Source organism: Micromys minutus (assembly GCF_963924665.1).
Source record: "Micromys minutus genome assembly, chromosome: 1".
Lineage (NCBI taxonomy): Eukaryota > Metazoa > Chordata > Mammalia > Rodentia > Muridae > Micromys > Micromys minutus.
Window position 1 is genome coordinate 171,275,411 of NC_137969.1, and position 18,596 is coordinate 171,294,006.

The 18,596-nt window shown below is 44.3% G+C and overlaps 1 protein-coding gene across 2 annotated transcripts in view; it reads left to right on the plus strand.

Moving 5' to 3' along the window:
• Nucleotides 1–18,596, plus strand: part of MBOAT2 (membrane bound glycerophospholipid O-acyltransferase 2) — a 124,258-nt gene that overhangs the window by 79,172 nt on the left and 26,490 nt on the right. The window contains exon 4 of one of the 2 annotated variants that reach the window (XM_080916037.1): nt 11,152–11,247. The exons of the other annotated variant lie outside the window; for it this stretch is intronic. Coding sequence (XP_080772163.1) covers nt 11,152–11,247 — 96 coding nt within the window. The remainder of the gene's footprint in view (nt 1–11,151; nt 11,248–18,596) is intronic. 2 annotated transcript variants of the gene reach the window in all.

The window sequence follows — 18,596 nt, forward strand, 5'->3', positions numbered from 1 at the left end:
AATTCCTACCAAGAATGGCGGGTCACACTGTAATCCCATCCGGTACTTGGGGACGGGGAGAGGGATCAACATGAGTTGAAGACCAGCCTGGCTACACAGTGAATGAGTTCCAAGCCCACCTAACCTTTAGAGAGAGACCCTGACTCAAAAATAAATCACAGGGACCTGATTTAGCCATTGCCACCTGACCTGAGGTGGGCACCAAGCCCCTTGTTTCTCTAGCCCCTCAGTTTACTGTTTTTTCAGCCTTGATGTATACAGAGGGAGACAGTTCAGCATGTCTTATGTCAACCTAATGGGGGACCTCATCTGGATTAGCATGTGAGCACATGACTCCTTTAAGTCCAGCACTCACCATGTGTGCCCCCTGGGGAAACTGAAAAAAAAAATCCCAATTCTGTGTTCATTGGTTGGAATAAAAAAATGAAAATCTTTGTAAGTGTTTATCATTCTTTTTTTTTTTTTAAAGCAGAAGTTTAAAAACAGAAACACTTCTGGGGAATAATGAAAGAAACGTCGTCAACGTTCTAAAGTGCTAGGAAAAGGTACTAGATTAAGTTCTGAGTGCCGTCCACTGCTGTGGGACAGTCAATCTGCAGAACAAGAATGGAGGAGGAGAGATGAGCCAGTTCCTGTGATGGCTGTGGCTGGAACGTGTGCCAGGAAGCACTCAATCCAGGGTGTAATCTGAAGAGAGAGATGTGTGCAGGCAGGGAGAGAGAGATGTGTGCAGGCAGGGAGAGAGAGATGTGTGCAGGCAGGGAGAGAGAGATGTGTGCAGGCAGGGAGAGAGAGATGTGTGCAGGCAGGGAGAGAGATGTGTGCAGGCAGGGGGAGAGAGATGTGTGCAGGCAGGGGGAGAGAGATGTGTGCAGGCAGGGGGAGAGAGATGTGTGCAGGCAGGGAGAGAGAGATGTGTGCAGGCAGGGAGAGAGATGTGTGCAGGCAGGGGGAGAGAGATGTGTGCAGGCAGGTGTGATGTGAGCTGCAGAGATTTTAAGCATGGGCCTGGAATGGTAGTTGGGTGTTAGTGACCTTTGAGGCTGGAGATGAAGCTGTGGTAGTGTTTGCTTACATAGCACCAACAAAGCCCTGATATTTAACCCCAGCCCTGAAACATGGAATCAATGCCCCCACCCTCTTTCTCATTTGGAGCGGAGTACTGGGAAAGGTAAACATAGCTCGGATGCTTAGTTACTGGTTCAGGGTTTTGCCCTGCACAGTGCTCCTTAGACAGCCAAGTTGAGGGAGTTCGGATGTCTGAAACATGTCCAGGCAAGAGGCAGCGAGTGGACACTGTTCTAATGGAGTAGGCAGTTATTATACTGGTACTATTGAGTTCCTCTTGGAAGCAAGTGGACACAGAGAAAAGAAACAAACTGGGCCCTTGGGCCTAAAGTCAGAAAATGGCTGTAGAAGAACCTAATAGAGTTTGATTGTTTCCAAGTCTTTTTATTTTGCTTTATCTAGGTATAATTTACATAAAACAAGTTATGTGTTCCAGGAGTATGGGTGTACATATATAGATCCTCCCTCCACTAGATAAAGGACATTTCTCTTTTGCCAAAGAAACCCATTATATTTTCATGTAGTCATGAAACCAGCAATCCAGTCTCCATCACTTAGAGTAGCTCTGCCTAGTCTAGAATGTCATATAATCTGCATTATATTCTGTGTGATGCTATTCCTGGGGAGACATGAACAAATGTCTATTTGCCCCAGATAGGGAACCAATGATAGATCTGCCCAAGTCCATTGTGGTGAACCAATGAGTTTTATTGAGGTAACTTAAAGGAATTTGAGTGAGGCATCACTACAGGAACAGAAGTGACTCAAAGACATCTCTAACATCCAAACCCACCCTGCATTCTCTCAGTGTGTCTCTCTCAGAAGTCCTTATTGCTTATTTAGAGAATCTGGTCAGTTTCAGGGACTTCCTGAAATTATTGAGTTGTTTACTTTCAGAGCTTAATGAGCTTTCTCTACAGAATGGAATGTTTCACCTACATGTAGAATATACAATTGAAGGAGAGAATCAGTTCCACAATTGTCCTCTGATCTGCACATATATGCCCACACAGATGTACACATAAATAAATTTAATAACTAAGAAAAAGAGATGATTTCTCTCTGTTCTGGCTAGCAATGTATGGTCTGAACATACCACAATTCTGCATCATTTCACTTCTTAATGAACTTATAGCCTGGTTCAAATTTTGAGTTACTGGGATTTAAACATCTAAAAAATTCCTACATAAGTTTTTGTGGATCTGTTTTTGTATTCTTATGTAAACATCTAGGAGAAGAGCTTCTACATGTAAGAAATTGCCAGAGGTTAGAAAAAGAGGAGGAGGAGAAGGAGGAGGAAGAAGGAGAAGAGGAAGAAAAGAAACAGCCTTGTACTTTTATCACAGAGTTTGGGAGAACAACTTGCTTTATTAACATTATTTAAGGCCTTTTCTTCTGCATATCATCAGCATTGCCTCGAACAGTTTTGTGTCATCTTGACACAGGCTAAGTCATCTTAGAGGAGGGAACCTCAACTAAGAAAATTTGTCCATAAGATCAAGTTGTAGGCAAGGCTGTAGGGCATTTTTGTCATTAGTGATTGATGTGGTGTGGACAGCCCACTGTGGGTGGTGCTGAGTTCTATAAGAAAGCAGACTGAAGCAAGCCAGGGGAAGCAAGCCAGTCAGCAGCACTTACCTGCGACCTCTGCATCAGCTCCTGTCTCCAGGTTCCTGCTGTTTGAGTTTCTGTCCCGATAGTAAAAAGGACATCATCCTTCAGTGATGAACTATGATACGGAAGTATAACCAAATAAACCCCTTCCTCCTCAGCTTGCTTTTGACCATGGCGTTTCATCACAGCAATAGTAATCCTAGCAAAGACAAGTATATGCTAATTGTACAATATAATGAGCTGCATTGTGACCTTTTCATACATGTTAATAATCGACCTTGATGATGTATTCTCTGTTGCACATTGACATTCCTGTCCCCTTGTCTGAAAACTTTTCCCAGGTACTCCCTTTTTCACTTTAATAAAATGAAGGTCAAAGAGGCTTTTTATGCTTTAATTCCTTGTGCTGGGGACAGAACCAAAGGCATTGGAAATCCTATGTCGCCTCCAGTGAACTGTGCCCTAGCCCCCAGCAACAGGTCATGTCCCCTCTTTTAATGCTGAGCGTTATGTTGTGACATTCCATTGTAGCTTTGCTTCAGATTTCTCTGATAAGTACTTGTGCCAGCAATATTTTCTTGTGCTAATTGTCAAGTTCTGTCATTTTAGAGGGTTAGTCTTCTCAAAGCATTCTAAAGTTGGTTGCTTTTGTTACAGTTCAGCCCCTCTGTATGTGGGTTACCAGCCCTTTGTCAACTAGATACGTTGTGAATATTTTCCTCCAATCTCTGACCTGCCTTCCTGTTACTTAGTGATGACTCACAGGAGAGAACTTAAAAATTATGATAAAGTCAGTTTTTCGGTTTTTACATTTCACATGTTCTCTAAATGCTTCAGGAGGGAAATGCGGCGTTTGCAGTTCGCTGTATAGTCCGTCAGCTTTCTGGTACTGTGACCAGTGCTTGAGGAAAATCAACATGATCCATGATCGTTCGGCCCCACTGCTTTGGGGCTGTGGAAGGTGGCAAACACATCATGGTGGGAATCAGGGACATGGTATCAGAAAGCTGTTTTCCTGGCAGGAGGTGGGGGGAGAAATTGCCAGTGTCCCTTCAGGGTCCTGTATCTCCTTCGAGGAACACTCTCAGAGACCTCCTGCCTAGCTCCACCTCAAAGCTTCTACCTCCTCCCAATATGGATGCTGTAGGATCCAAGGCTGACACAGGGGCCTTTGAAGGTGCAAACTATAGACCACAGATTCACTTCTAGGCCCCCTTTTCTATACATCGATCTTTTGCACTAGTACCAGCCGGTCTTGGTGATGGAAGCAGGCAATAAGGGTTTTGGTTTCTTCAGTCAGAGGACACATGAGCTACTGGAACAAAAGCACATGAGCAAATAGCTTTAGGAAATAGGGACCGAAGGGGACAGAGAACAGGGTAAGTGGGTATCAGGGTGCACATGTTTATTGTGCAGGTGTGTTGTGGTATGGGGATCAGAGTATGCAGAATCCACAGCCACCTACCTTCTGTAAGTGTGAAAACCAGGTCTCAAAGGGGTTGCATCATTGTAACGATCACACAGGTAAAATAAAAGGGCAGCTATTCAGACCCGTGTTTGAGAAGCCCAGTGGGCAGTCCCTCTCGTTTGATCTCACATGGTAATACCAATACTATTGTGAGTTTCTGTTTTCTTGCCACTATGATTTTCAGCCCTGTGATGACAGTAACCTGCTCTCCTCACCTGAGAATTCTATGCCAGTATCTTCAGCTCTGCCAGTTCATTAGTTCCCATAGTCCCTCAGTACCTTGTTGTCCCCTCAACACTCTCTACTTACAATGAGTAGACATCTGGAATGTGGTAAGCAAGCATTCTGTTCTTGCATGCTTTGTAAGCACATCATGTGTAGGTGGTAGGGGTGGGGAGTGTGCATGCATGTGCTTATGAGGCCAGAGTTGTGTGTATGAGCTTGGTGTTGGATGCTGTCTGACTTAGGGTTTCTGTTGCTGCAGTGAAACACCATGAACAAAAAGCAAGTTGGGGAGAAAGGGCTTATTGGCTTACACTTCCATATCACTGTTCATTATTGAAAGAAGTCAGGACTGGAACTCAAATAAGGCAGGAATATGGGGGTGGGAGCTTTTGAAGATGTCATGGAAAGGTGCAGCTTGCTGACTTGTTCCTCATAGTTTGCTCACCTGCTTTTATTTTTTTAAAGATTGATTATATGTTTATATGAGTACACTGTCGCTTTCTTCAGACACACCAGAAGAGGGCATCAGATCTCATTACAGATAGTTGTGAGTCACCGTGCAGGTGCTGGGAATTGAACTCAGGACCTCTGGAAGAGCAGTCAGTGCTCTTAACTGCTAAGCCATCTCACCAACCTGCTTTCTTATAGAACCCAGGACCACCATCCCAGGGATGGCCCCACCCACAATGGGCTGGACTCTTCTCCATCAATCAGGAATTAAGAAAATGCCCTGCAGTCAGGTCTTACAGAGCATTTTCTCAGCTAAGGTTTCCACCGTTCAGATAACTACCTTGTGTCAAGATATTGTAAAATCATTAAGGGCAGGAGCCTTCCTCAGTGGCTCTCCATCTTTACTTTTTGAGGCCTGGTCTCTCACTAAACCGGGAGATTGCAAATTCAACTAGGCTGGCTGTCCAGTGAACCACAGGAATCTCCTTTCTTCACCCCCACCCCAGTGCTGGAGTTATAGATGCATGCCACCATGCTTGACTTCCACCTGGGTTCTGAGCACCTGTCACACTCAGGTTACAACAAGCATTGTACTGCCTGAGCCAGGATGCTGTTGGCTGCAAAGAATAGAAACCCCAACTCAGTGCACAGTGGTGTGAACAGAAAAGTAGAGAAAGTATTATCGCTAGAAGCTAGAAATCACGAGGTGGGGGCTCTTCCATTGGTTAATTCAGCGATGCTGTCTTTGGAGCATCAGATGCTCAAGTTCTATTTAATCTCGTGCTTTACTACCTCAGCATGTTGACAGTCCAGGCTGAATAAGCAAGAATTGGCTGCTGTACTTTGAGATATCCCAGCAGCAGGTGTCATACTTGAGGGATGAGGTGAAGCTGTCCAAATCCTCTGTCATGCTTCATCGACATGTCTGAGTTTCCTGTCTCCACAGTCGATCAGTTGGAGAACAAGAGCCCCCAGGTACCGGCCTGGATCGAGATATCCATGCCTGAGAGATCATACAGGCAGTGTGACAGCGCTCCGTTTTAAATCTGGTCTGGATTTTATTTGCATCTATGTTCCTCTTTGGAGATATTCAGTGGTGCTCTTACATTAAACGGACCATTTAAAATATGATTGTGTGCATATTGGCTTACATGTCTGCTTTCTCTGCTGATGTGTGAACTTGAAAAATCAAAGGCTTTCCCCAACACAATTCCTACAGTCTATTTCAGAAGGAAAGGTGACAGCAAGCATTGACTAGTTAAATCAGTTGCATGTAACAGGGAAAGAAATTAGCATAGGGTGATCTTGAGGTAGGGCTACCCAGAGCTTGTATAACAGCCGGTGACATCAGGAAAGCAGAGGGCTCGTGCTCTGTGCTCTGCCACACCCATCTGCGGGGTGAAAGAAAAGCCACACTCTCTGCTCAACACCAGCCCCTCTTTTCTCTAAGGCGACATAACACACTGCAAAGGTATAGGTATAGAGAAACCTATGGATGTAATTTTAAACTACCCAGTAGTCAGTTTAAAAACTAAACCATAACCAACCTTAGGAATACATTTCATCTCCCCTAATATATCCAACCACAACATGGAAAAGTCCAACCAATAAGGAGGGGTACCAAGTTACTCAGTTAGGTAAAGTACATGTGAGTCGTCAGTCCCAGTCCATGTTTCACAACTAGCTAGCTTTCTGGGAAAGATGTGTGTATAACAGGCAGTCGGCCTTTCCTGTGGCTTTCACATCTGTGGGTTCAGCACTGTGGGCAGAAAATGTTAGAAAAACATGGTGTCTGTGTTTGAAGAAACACAGACTAATTATTCCTTAAACACAGTCTGTTTATATACTGTTTGTGTTAGCTTCTGTGTAACTGCTGTGCCGTTTTATACGAGGGACCTGGTGGTGTCTGGTGGATGTTGGTATCTGGATCAGGAGCAGACATCAACTAGGTCCTTTTAGATCCTGATAGTGCCATATGTACTTATTTTTAAATGGATGGATGGATGAAGTGGCTATGGAGGACATAATTTACAAATATGAGACGTCTGGTACACTTCCTTGTAAATTTTGTGTGTACAGTTCCCATGAGATGCTGTGCCAAAATTGTCATGGCTAACCTGATAGATACCTAAATATTCTCCAGTTCAGTAAAGTAGCCGCTCGTATTACTGATGAACTAATGTCATCCTAAAGTGAGCACTGGCTGATGTATATGCTAATGAAATTGTGGTGGGGATGTCCCTCCTCACAATGGCTGACATTTTGACTCCTTTAATTAAAACAACTTGAATTATTACTAACGTCACTGGCAATTTAATCCTAAATTAGGGCCAGTGAACATTTTCTCTAACAAAACGAGACAGTAATTATTTATATAATAATTATTATTCTATGGGTTCTGTAAGACAAATGGGCAGGGCGTGGCCAAATAAAAATATGTTTACAAAAGCAGACATTGGGTGAATTGTTTTTCCTAAAGGCTAAAACTGATGGTTTGGGTTTTAATGACTAAATATATCTTACTTATCAACTTCTGTCACACAGATAATCCTACCCTAGTGAAGCAGGAATTGAAATCTCTGGATGTAGAGTTGGGTAGGATTGCTTATTACTGTACCATTGTGTAAATATTTCCACCATTATACCCCAGACCCACAACTGTGTCCTAAGTGTACTGAGTGAAATTAGAAAGTGGGATTGTCAGTTCAAAGCGTGTGCGCACACACACACACACACACACACACACACACACACACACACACACACACACTAATGCATGCTGCAAAAATACTTGCTTAAAAGACTTTAAGAATTTCCTTCTTCAGGCTGGGGTGTTGTAGCTCAGTTGGTAGGATGCTCAGGTTGCATCCTCATCAGGGAAGAAATTGGGAGTAGGGGTGCATCCTATGATCTCAAGACTTCCACAGTAGTGTTCCAATCCTCCCATACAGTAGACAGACAGATGACCAGCTGACTGACTGATAGACAGATAGATGCAAACAAGCAGTGTGAGATCTGAGTCCCTGTGTAGCCTGAGTGTTATCTGCTTCAGCCCATCTGTGTTGAGCATGCACTGTCTCCACCCCGCTGTGAGTTTCCAAGTTATCTCCGAAGGCTGCTCAACCGAGTCTCATTTATTTTTCTAAATAAACTGGCGGTTACGTTTTTTTTCCTTATAATTTGCTCATTGACATTCTTATCTATTTTCCACTTGAATCCTTAATCTGATTTTTACTGCTTGGGAGTTCTCTGTTAGGAACAGTAACCTCGTATGTGTAGTAAGTAGTTTCTGTTACATGTCATGTAATACTTTGCAGTCCGGTGTGCCTGTAGGAGAATCTCTCAGGCATCTGTGAGTTTTAGGCTTCTGTGACTGCTCCCACTCCAGGTGCTCTCTTTTAGCTTGTTGTATGAGTCTTCGTGGTCTTTTTTACATTTAGATCTTATATTTTGACTGGTTGATGTTTCATGTGTGTAGTGCGCCCTGGGGAACTGTCTCTGAAGCAAGCCATTGTCTGTCTCACCTCACTGAACCCCATCCCTCTTACCCCTGGTTTAATATTGCCGGTCTTATTATAAACAGACATTCCAGTTGTACGGTGAGTCTTTTTCAACAGTCTCCTGTTTGGATAATCTTTTGATCTATTTTTGAAACAAATGCTACAAACTAAATGCCCACGGCATATTCTTTCATGTGTTAGAATAGGACAGGGCTTCAACATCATGTGTTTCCGTAGTTGGCCAGACGCCCCGAGGATCCGCCGGCTAACCCCACCAAAGGCCTTGGTAGGAGTGTGATTGGGATGGTAAACTTAGGCATGAATTTAATGAGAGCAGAATTTATTATTACTGAGTCTTCAAATCTACAAGTAGGTTGATGCTGTGCCTCTGTGATCGCCTCTTCTCCCCTCCCCATGCTTCCTGCTTGTTCTTCCTTATGAGTCACTACCATCTCAGGGCTGAGAAGATGCGCATTTGTGTGTGTGTGTGTGTGTGTGTGTGTGTCTCTGTGTGTTGTCTGTGTGTGTGTGTGTCTGTCTCTGTGTGTGAGTGTCTGTGTGTGTGTGTTTCTGTATGTGTGTGTGTCTGTGTGTGTGTGTGTGTGTCTGTGTGTGTGTCTGTCTGTGTGTGTCTGTCTGTGTGTATGTGAGTGTCTATGTATGTCTCTGTGTGTTTTTCTCATTGTATGTACATATATGTATGCATGTGTGCATGTGAGGCCAGAGGTTAATATCTTGTGTCTTCCTTTTTCACATTGTTGTTGCTGTTGGTCATGTGTATGAGAGCTCTGTGGTGGGTAGTCTTGCCACACTGCACGTGTGGCAGACACGGTTGTAAAGCTGGCTTTTACACCTTTATATGGGGTCTGGGGACAGAACTTAGGCTGTCATGTCTGCCATGTTCACCTTCTAAGCCTAACTTTTTGAGGTGCAGTTTCTCATAAAATCTGGAAGTCACTGAATCAGCTAGCCTAGTTGGTCACTGGGCTCCAAAGGTCCTCTTGTCTCTGTCTCCCTGGTGCCAGACTTACTGGCTTTTCTTGTGAGTTCTGGGGACCAGCAAGCAACCTTCCCAGCCTGTATTTAGACTTTTTCATGTTAAGGAAGTATCTTTTTCTCTCAGGGTGCTAAGAGATTTTTGCTTTTTTGAGTTATTTTTTTCCTCCTGTACTGAGTCATACTGAGCCCAGGATCTTCATGCTAGTGAGCAAGTGCTCTACCACTGAGCTGGGTCCCTGTAACTCTGTCTACTCTTTATTTTGCAAATGGGTCTTACCAGTAAAGGTAGGTATCTGAACCTGAAATCAGGCCTTAGCCTCCCAAGAACTGCCGCCAGACCTGGCTTAAGTTTTAGCAAATGCATTTGTATCTTTTGACTTGTCACTGTGATGATTAATTAATACTGATAGCCTTTTTATACAGACTCCTACTTAAATTTATAAGGTAAACTAATATTGATTGAATTATCTCAGATAAATGATGGCCTTAGCATACAATACTTTTTTCTCTTTTTTCCTTTTCAGCTCACTCCTTTCTTCCTTTCTCTCTTTCCACTCAGGGTCTTTCTATTTAACCCTGGTTGTCCTGGAACTTGTGAGGTTAGACCAGTCTGAACTTGAGCTCACAGAGACTTATCTGCCTTTCTGCCCCTGCATACAGACATTAAATGGGCTCATTACTACACCCAGCCCTCCACCCCCTTTTCTTTTCTCATAGCTTTAAAGAACTGTTATAAAGCCACCCGAATCACCTACATGAACAGCTTAAGATTGAGTTTAGCTAAAAAGATAACTTTCCCTTCGATTGCTTCTGCATTTAATAGAAAACCCTCCAGTTTGAGAGCTGCACTTAGCCACTTAGTCACAGGCCCCACCAGTTATGGCTTCATATTTGACTCTTTAATCTATCTCATTGTTTTCCCGTGAGTCGAAGGCCTAGCTTCCTCTCTCTAGTGCTGCTTCTGGATTAATGATACATCTGTTTCCTGAGAGTTGGAGCGGCCATTGCAGCCTGTGTCCTGTGTGATGTTACATCATCTAGGATATGCTTTTGCTTTTTTTCACTGATGAGTAAATTCATTTCCCATACTGGTTTGAGTTCTAATTCCATCTGGGCACCTTTACGTTCATTAAAGTCACTAGCTGGTTGTAGGTGAGAGCCCCCCAGTTCACTCACTTTAAAGGTCGCAATTTTAGATTGCTGAGGGCACGTTTTAAAAATCAGATTAAATTGCTAGAAAGTATAAGGCCAGAGGTCATATTCCCCAGAAACCATAAACACTGTGTGGGCGCGGTAGTGGCTTGCCTGAAATTTCAATCACAGCAGGCAGGGAAATCCAGACCAAGCTGGTTCCAAAGACAAGCCACTTCGGTGTGAGGTCTGGATTTGGTTGAGGGACCGTGCTGCGATGAATGAGGAGGCAGGATGAGTGAGGATGGCTCCCGCACGGACCTCAGGTCTCTAAGCACGCCAACACACCAGAGTCTGCACACGCACGAAGGGCGAACTCTAGCTAACAGCCGTGTAATGTATATGGAAGCAGGAACTGAGAAGTTAAAGCTGTCCCCAGTGATCACAGTTGTCACGTTCATGACTTTCACTTGTCTAATTGTTTGTGTGTGTCTGTCTTTCAGAATGAGATTGAAGAGCAGCAGTGGTCAGTTTCATCTACAATATGCCCCGTATTAGGAAAGAGTTCTCATAATCTGTATTTATAGGGTAGACTTGCTATTTGATTGCTGAGCCATTTGAAGTAGTGCATTTCTTGACAATGTACCGTTAAGAAGATGAGCATTCCCACTAATTCGGCTTATCTTTGTTTTGCAGATGTTGCTTTGTGTTTGCTTTGGGATACCTCTCAGTGTGTCAAATTACTAGAGTCTATATCTTTGATTATGGACAATATTCTGCTGATTTTTCAGGGTAAGATAAAAACTTGATTCAGTGACCTCTTTTATCTATTCTCACATAGTATAGACTATATTTCATTTAGTACTTCCAATGGAAAGCTGTTAAACATTTGTGATACTGAATACGTCACAGAAATAACCTGAGCTTTTAAATTGCCTTATATAAACGTTCTAAATATAGAGCAGTTAGACTCTTAACATGGCATTCTGGTATTGAAAGTAGTTTTTAATTTAATGGGAATTTTTGCAAGCATTTATAGGTATTGAAGGCCACCTCCATCCCTTACGTACATTCTTTGTGTTTAGTTCTCACTTCCCTCCTCTTCTCTCCTTCCCTTCCCTCTCTCTGACTCTCCCTCCCTCCCACCCAAGAGTTGTAGAACTCACTTCTGGCTTTTGTTTCTTCAGAGGGGAATGCATTTCCTCCTTGGCACTGAGCTGGTCTCCTTATCCTGTTAGGAAGCCGGAGGAGCATTGGGAGATAAATGCACTACCAGCTCCTGTTCCTGTAAAGAAACACATCCTGTCAAACGGGGTCCAGGTGGGCATCGGAACACGTCACACTTTACCCTGTACCTCATAGCTTTCTCCATGGAAGGAAAGCCGCGTGCCTTTTCCAGGCTGGAGCCATCTGGGCATTATCAAAATGAATAAAACATCCAATTTGAAGATAAGCAAGTTAGGAGAGAAATTATACTTCTGGGGATAGAAATTGACCAAATTATTTGAGAAAATTTGCCTGTAAAGAGGAGAATTTTAAAGGATAGAGTATCTTTTTCTTCCTTATGAGAGTAAGGTAGATTTTAATTATGTAGCTTTTAAAAATAAGCTTGAGTGAAAGCAAGTTGTGTCCCGAAATATGAAGCAAAAGCAAGCCAAAACAGATGACATATACAAAGGAAAAGAGAAAGGAAAGACAGAGAAATGCTCCATCGGATAAAAAAGCAGGTTGGGTGGGAGTGGCGTGGACCCCCACCTGGACCGCAGAGGGTGGGGAGCAGGCCCACAGCGCACCTCTAAACAGCCGTTCCTGAAGAATCGGTGCAGAATAGACTCTCTGGGACTAGGAGGAAGTGACCCAGCTCACATGTGCTCATCATGGTGGGGTGAGCTTGGGAACCAGCTATGAAAGGATCAGAGTCTCTAGAAAGCAGACCCATGCTAAGAATAGCCACCGAAAGCTAGCCATGCCAGACAGGAAGTGTTGTCCCTGAGCTATAGATCCCAGCACCCAGGCCGGTTCTGTCAGCAAGTCCTGGGGATGCCAAACAATGAAAACGCTGGATGGGTCCTCCAGTCTGGGTCTCTTTAAATGCACTCCATCTGAAGTTTCTTTCTCTTTTTAACACTAGTGCTTTAATATAACCTAGACCCTTGTGGGTTAGTAGTAGTAGACACATTTGTGGGATTCCAACCTCGTGGGACCCTGATAGTGCGCCTCAGTGTGAGCTTAGTTGTTACTGTTTTACCTCCCTCATCTGCTACTCCAAACCCTTGCTTCTTTCCAGTCCCTTACATAACATCTTTCGAGGCTAGTTACTCATAGGCTGTTGTCAAAACAACTGTCAGTACAGTGATTGACATAAAGGTTTATTCTCACATTACAGTCCATTGCGGAGGGAGCCTGTGCTTCACAGGCTGTTAGGGAAGGAGGCCCTTTCCTTCTGGCACCTGGGATCTTCTTTATTAAGCTGATTTGGTTGGAGATGGGGAGTAATGGGCCAGATCAGAGAGAAAGAGAGGGAGTGAGCATGTCTGTTGATAGTCTGTTAGCACAAGCTATTGCACGGGCCCACAAACTGCAGAACAGTTTATATTATACGTTCAATGATTTTCTTCAAAGTTATTTATGATGCGACTTCAGCACTATTTTGTTGAAATTTATAACTTAAATATTTCAGTATAATTTTAAATGTTTATAGAAGAAAACCAGTGTAGCAATTTAAAGATAGACTACCTGTTTATAATAATCCCAATTTAGAGAAACATGTTCAGCCACTGGGAGGAAGCATTTGACCACTAGTAGTGAACTAATGGAGATCAGATGCAGAATCTAATATGCAGAGCTAACTGCAGCCAAAAAAACGTGTTCTTTTTCTTTACCTATTCACTTTACATCCAGCCACACTGCCCCCTTCCCCGGTCACTCCTTCCCACAATTCTTCCCCCCATCTCACCCTCCCCTCTCTTCTGAGTGGACATCATAGAAAAGAGCAGTCTATAGGCCAGGAACAGGAGGTGGGGACAGCAAGGGGTAGAGAAGGGTTATGCTATAGATTAGGACAAGAGTCATTGCTCTTCCAAGTGTGAATGTCTGGAGGAAGCCTGGGCTCTTGCTGAGGAATTCAGTCTTCACTGAATCTCTCGAATGAGACAGATTTATTTGTTTGAGACATAGAAGAAATAAAATGAGATGGGAGAGTGGAGGGAAGGAGAGAAGGATGGGGTGGGGGAGTGTGTGTGTGTGTGTGTGTGTGTGTGTGTGTGTGTGTGTGTGTGTACGCTTGTGTGTACATGTACTGATTTTTGTATAATGTTAGGCTCAGGATTTCTTATGATAAAAAACTGTTCTATTATAAGTTTCTAGTTGCAGAAAAGTTTGAAAGCCACTGAAGTCGAGAGGTCTCACCTCAGCTTTAGAAACATGATACAAGAAAAGTAGAAAATGATTAGTATTTCTTTCTATCAGAAATAACTTAAAAGTGTAATAGGAAAAAAAAAAAAAAAAAAAAAAGAACCCGTTTCAAAGGCAGCTGTGAAACGTCCAGGAATGTGTCTGAGAAGAAATGAAGCTGGGCCTGTGAAGACAGCTGTAAAATCTGACTGAGAGATATGAACTGGAGAAACAGCCTGCCTGTATTAGATAGTGTCGTGAGCAAGAAAGCTGGTACGCAGAGCTGGTAACAAAAGTGTATTTTATTGTGCTGAGGGTCACCACACAGAAGTTCCTACTCTGAGTTCCTAGCCGTGGTCGTAAGCCTGTCTCTCCCAGGCTGTGCCCATCTCAGCTGAAGGTCAGGCTCTAACAGAAGTCTCTGACTTAAGGGTCAGGATCCTGGGTGAGACTCTAGCCACAGGCCTATCAAGGTGGAGTCGCTACAGGTGTGCTGACCATTGCTCTTGGTCTCTGCTTGTATTCTGTCAGGTGGACGTCTTGGGGTTTTAGGCCTGTTACCTGGATTGAGTGATGTCACTGGGTTCTAGTTATCAGACACAGCCCTGGGTAGTGGGGCTCCTGACTAAGCTATTTTTATGTGTCTAAATGGCTTTTTTTAAAACTATGCTTGTCACAGCTAGTCAAATCCAGTAATTCTTCTCAAGTTATGATGCACTAATTTGCCTAGAGAAGCTGAGTGTAGACCAAATTTATGATCCCAATGACCTGGGACACAAAGGCAGGAGGATGGCCATAGGTTTGAGGCCAGCTAGGATACAGTGAGACCCTAAAAAGCCAACTCACAATGAGGCACAACCAAAAGAATAAATGCTCGAGAGTAGTGATGACCCTATGTGAACAGCACAGAGACAGATTAGGAAATCAGTAGAGAGACCAGAAATAAGAATGCAGAACAGCAAGGTCGGTAGGGTGGCTGAGCAGGTAAAGGGTGCTTGCTGCCAAGCCTGATGACCTGAGTTTGATTCTCAGGACCCACATGGGAGTTGCCTCTAACCTGACTCCCATGCCCTCCATCCCAAATAAGTAACTAAAGGAAATTTGCAGAATAGCAGTTGTGGGGTCATAACATGGTGGGGGCATCCTGGCTTATGTCTTTAAATAACTGTGTTGGGCATTCATGATGTGAAGAGGAAAGGAAGCCCTTGCCTCTCGTGAATAAATAAATTGCAGGAGGCAAGAAACGTGTTCTCATTGGAATTGGATCTGTGCTGCTGAAAAGATTGCTCAGTGTGTCCACCACAAAGCAGACAAGCAAGGGGGTGCATGTAGAATAATTCCCATTCAAACCGAAGGCTGTGACTTACAGCGAGGAATATAATATCAGCTGCTGAGTGGGTGTTAACCTGCCAGCTGGTCTCCTGTGTCCCCTGACTAAGGCCTCCTGAGCATGCAACGATGCGTTCTGTAGGGCTTTGTGGGAACCAGTTCTTCTGAGTAGAGGAAGAGACAGACATGGCCTAAACAATGCAGGTGTGATTGTCATTCTTGCTTCCCCATCTTGAGAAGCCTTATTGGAGTCCAGAGTCTAAGTTTAGCTATGTTTTTGTGTTTTGTGAGATGAGTCATGAAGGATTCTGGCTGCTCTTTATAATCCTTCTCACACAGTGCCCAGTAACTGTGTGTAAATTGGGTGATGTGGACGAGTCAATCCCTCCCCTCCCCCCGAGACTTTGCACCTCCAGCTCTGGTGGTTCTTCCTGTCTCCCAGCCCTTGACCTACATTTGACTACAGGAAGCATCCTGTCTTGCTGCAAATACAGTTCATTTACACCACAGGAGTAAACAGAGCTGTGGGGACTCTGTTGCCTGCCCCCTGCCTACCTGAGCTCTGCCCCTGAGTCTGAGTGGATTCTTGGTGGATTCTTGGGGCAGTATGGTAGAACATGTCAGAAAGAACTCTTTCACTCTGGTCAGGTTGCTCTCTCTCCTGTGCATCTTCTTCCATACCTTCCTTTACCCTCCTGTTTGGAGCACCCTTGTTCAAACTGGGAACATCTGTCTGTTCAAACCCCAGAGGAAATGACTGGGGTTCTTCCCCCTCTGCTCTCTGTTTAAAGTTTCTGTCATCTGTACATTTTTTCCAGTATCACTCATTAAGGTAGCTGCTATAACTCCCCTTTGTCTTTATCCATGGGAACTGTGTTTGAACCCACAGGGGACACCACATATTACTGGCAGTAGGAATCCTGTTTGTACTGTTTCTCTGCACACCCATAGCCACAATAAACCTGCACATTCATAGAAAGAAACTGCTGAGCCACGATGTTTACACTTCAGGGCCCTTGTCAAGTGCTACTCAGCCACAGGCACTGTGGCACTTGCTCTGATGGTGAGATGAACTCTACAGGGCTAATGAGTGACAGCATACTCAGCAGGGTGGGCTGGAGTGATTTGTGACCATGGTGGGACAGAATGGAATCCTCAAGATGCTACTCACAGAAGCATAAGATGTAAAACGGGCAGTATTTTCAGACTTTTTCATTGTATGTGTTCTAGACTGTGGTTGGCTAGAGATCATAAGAACCATGGAAAGCAAAAACGTGCATGCATGCATGTGTGTGCAAAGTGTGTGTGTGCAAAGTGTGTGTGTGTGTGTGTGTGTGTGTGTGTGTGTGTGTGTGTGTGTCTGCTGTGTGTGCACACCCTTGTATCCATTAGTCCTGGCAGGAAGCATCTGCAGAGACCACACTTCCCATCTGGTTATTGTGTCCCTTCAGCAGCTTGAAGCAGTCTCAGTGTTTGGTAGGTGGCGGTGTAACTACATTGCTGTGCTTTTGCATGGCTTAGCTTTTGGAAGAACATGCTGTGTCTCAGGTGCTGGATAAGGGATCGGTGATGTTGTTATTTTGTTTAATCCCCACGGTTGCCCTTGTCCTCTCCACTTCAGAGTCAGTAACCGCCTTGAGAAATATTAAATAGCTCCCCCTTCCACTGCCAAGGTAGATGGCAGTCGATTTATGAGTTTAAAACTTTTAATTATGTTGTTAATTTTTTGTGTATGTACGTGCGTGTGTGTGCGTGTTCATGTGTGCGAACATGGACATGTATGTTAGAGGAGTACAGGTTGCAGGAGTCAGTCTCCTGCATGTGGGACCTGGGAATCAAACTCAGGTCGTTAGGCTTGGCGGCAGACACCTTTAAAATTCAAAAGCAGACACCGCTTTTGAATTTTGACCCATATGACCAGCTGGCTTGTTCCCCATGTTCCAACCCATTGTCTAATCGGCATCTTGCATAAAACACAACCAATGTAGAGTCCTGGATTTCTCACCCGTTGCTCTGGTGTTCCTTACCCTTGTCAGAAACCTTAGTAGCATCTGGTCCCAAACCCTGCCTCAACTACACGAAACTGTCATGAAGCCCCTCTGGCTTTGGAACACACCTGGGACTCACTGCGGTTGGCCTGCGCTGGCCCTGCTCTCTTCTGTCCGCCTCGCCAGCCTACATCACCCACTTCCTTATCCGCACTTCTGCACCTTACAGTCTTTGCTCAGTCTCCTCAGAATGAAAAGTAGTCCCCCTGAGCCCCAGGGCAGCCCTTGTCTCTGGTGGAAAGCACAGTCCCCTGAGAAGTCTTCTGCCCCCGTCCCCTCCTCACACCGGTCTCCTTGCTGCTCTGCCAAAGGCAGCCATACTCCCTGCTTCAGGCTGTGGCCTTGCCCTCCTTGCTTCCTGGCATTGCCCTTACCCCAGGCCTTTGTACAGCTAGATCCCCATGCATATGCCACGTTGGGGTGCTGTTACTTCCCATCTGTGTTCCCCATTCTTTTTCTGCAGCACTTGCAGATTGTAGGTCTACCCAGTTCATCATTCTCTAGACTGGGGGGGAGGGAGTGGGAGAGGGTGGGGGGGGAGTCAATGCTTGGAGCTTTGTAGGTGGTAAGTAAGCATAGAGGATTAGTAAATCAGTGGGGTGGCTCAGACTGTGCCCTGACTGAGCTCACACCCCAGTGCGTTTGTGTTGAGCAGATGGGGCTTGTTTGGTTTCCACGGGCCTTATAGATAAAGAGCACTTGTTTGCACAAAGGGGATTTGAGAGTAGGACATAGCAGCTTGCCTCTGTTGTTAGATAACAAGTCCTGGTAGCAAGTGGGTGCTTGTAGTTACTGGTGCTTGTAGTTAATAGACAGACATCACGGGAGTTCATTCATCTCCGAGAGATAACGAGACAGTGCTGAAAGTGTTCATTTATCTTAAACGTTCCTTCTCTAGTAGTGTCCACTACAGTTCAGAGTTTGGAGTAAAACCAAATTATTCTGTTTTCATTCTTTGTAGAGAAATGTATACTTTTCTATAAATGTTCTCATTGTTTTTTATATCAGAAAATCTAGATTTGGCTTTTTTAAAAAATGTTTTAGTTCGGGGGATGGAGAGACGTCTCAGAGACTAAGAGTGCTAGCATGCGGCTTTGCAGAGGACCCAGGTTCAGTTCCTAACATCCTCACGGTGGCACACAGCCATCTGTAACTCCAGTTCCAGGGATATGACAACCCCTTCTAGTCCTTACAGACATGCACGCATGTGGTCCAAATGCACATATGCAGACAAATACGTATACATGTAGGATAAAAATAGATCTTTAAAAACTTCCTTAGTTGGGGAATTTTGTGTTAACGTAAGCTGTTGCATCAGCTTACACATTCACTAGAGTAGTGGCTGTTTTCCTACGTTCCCATTGTGTCTTA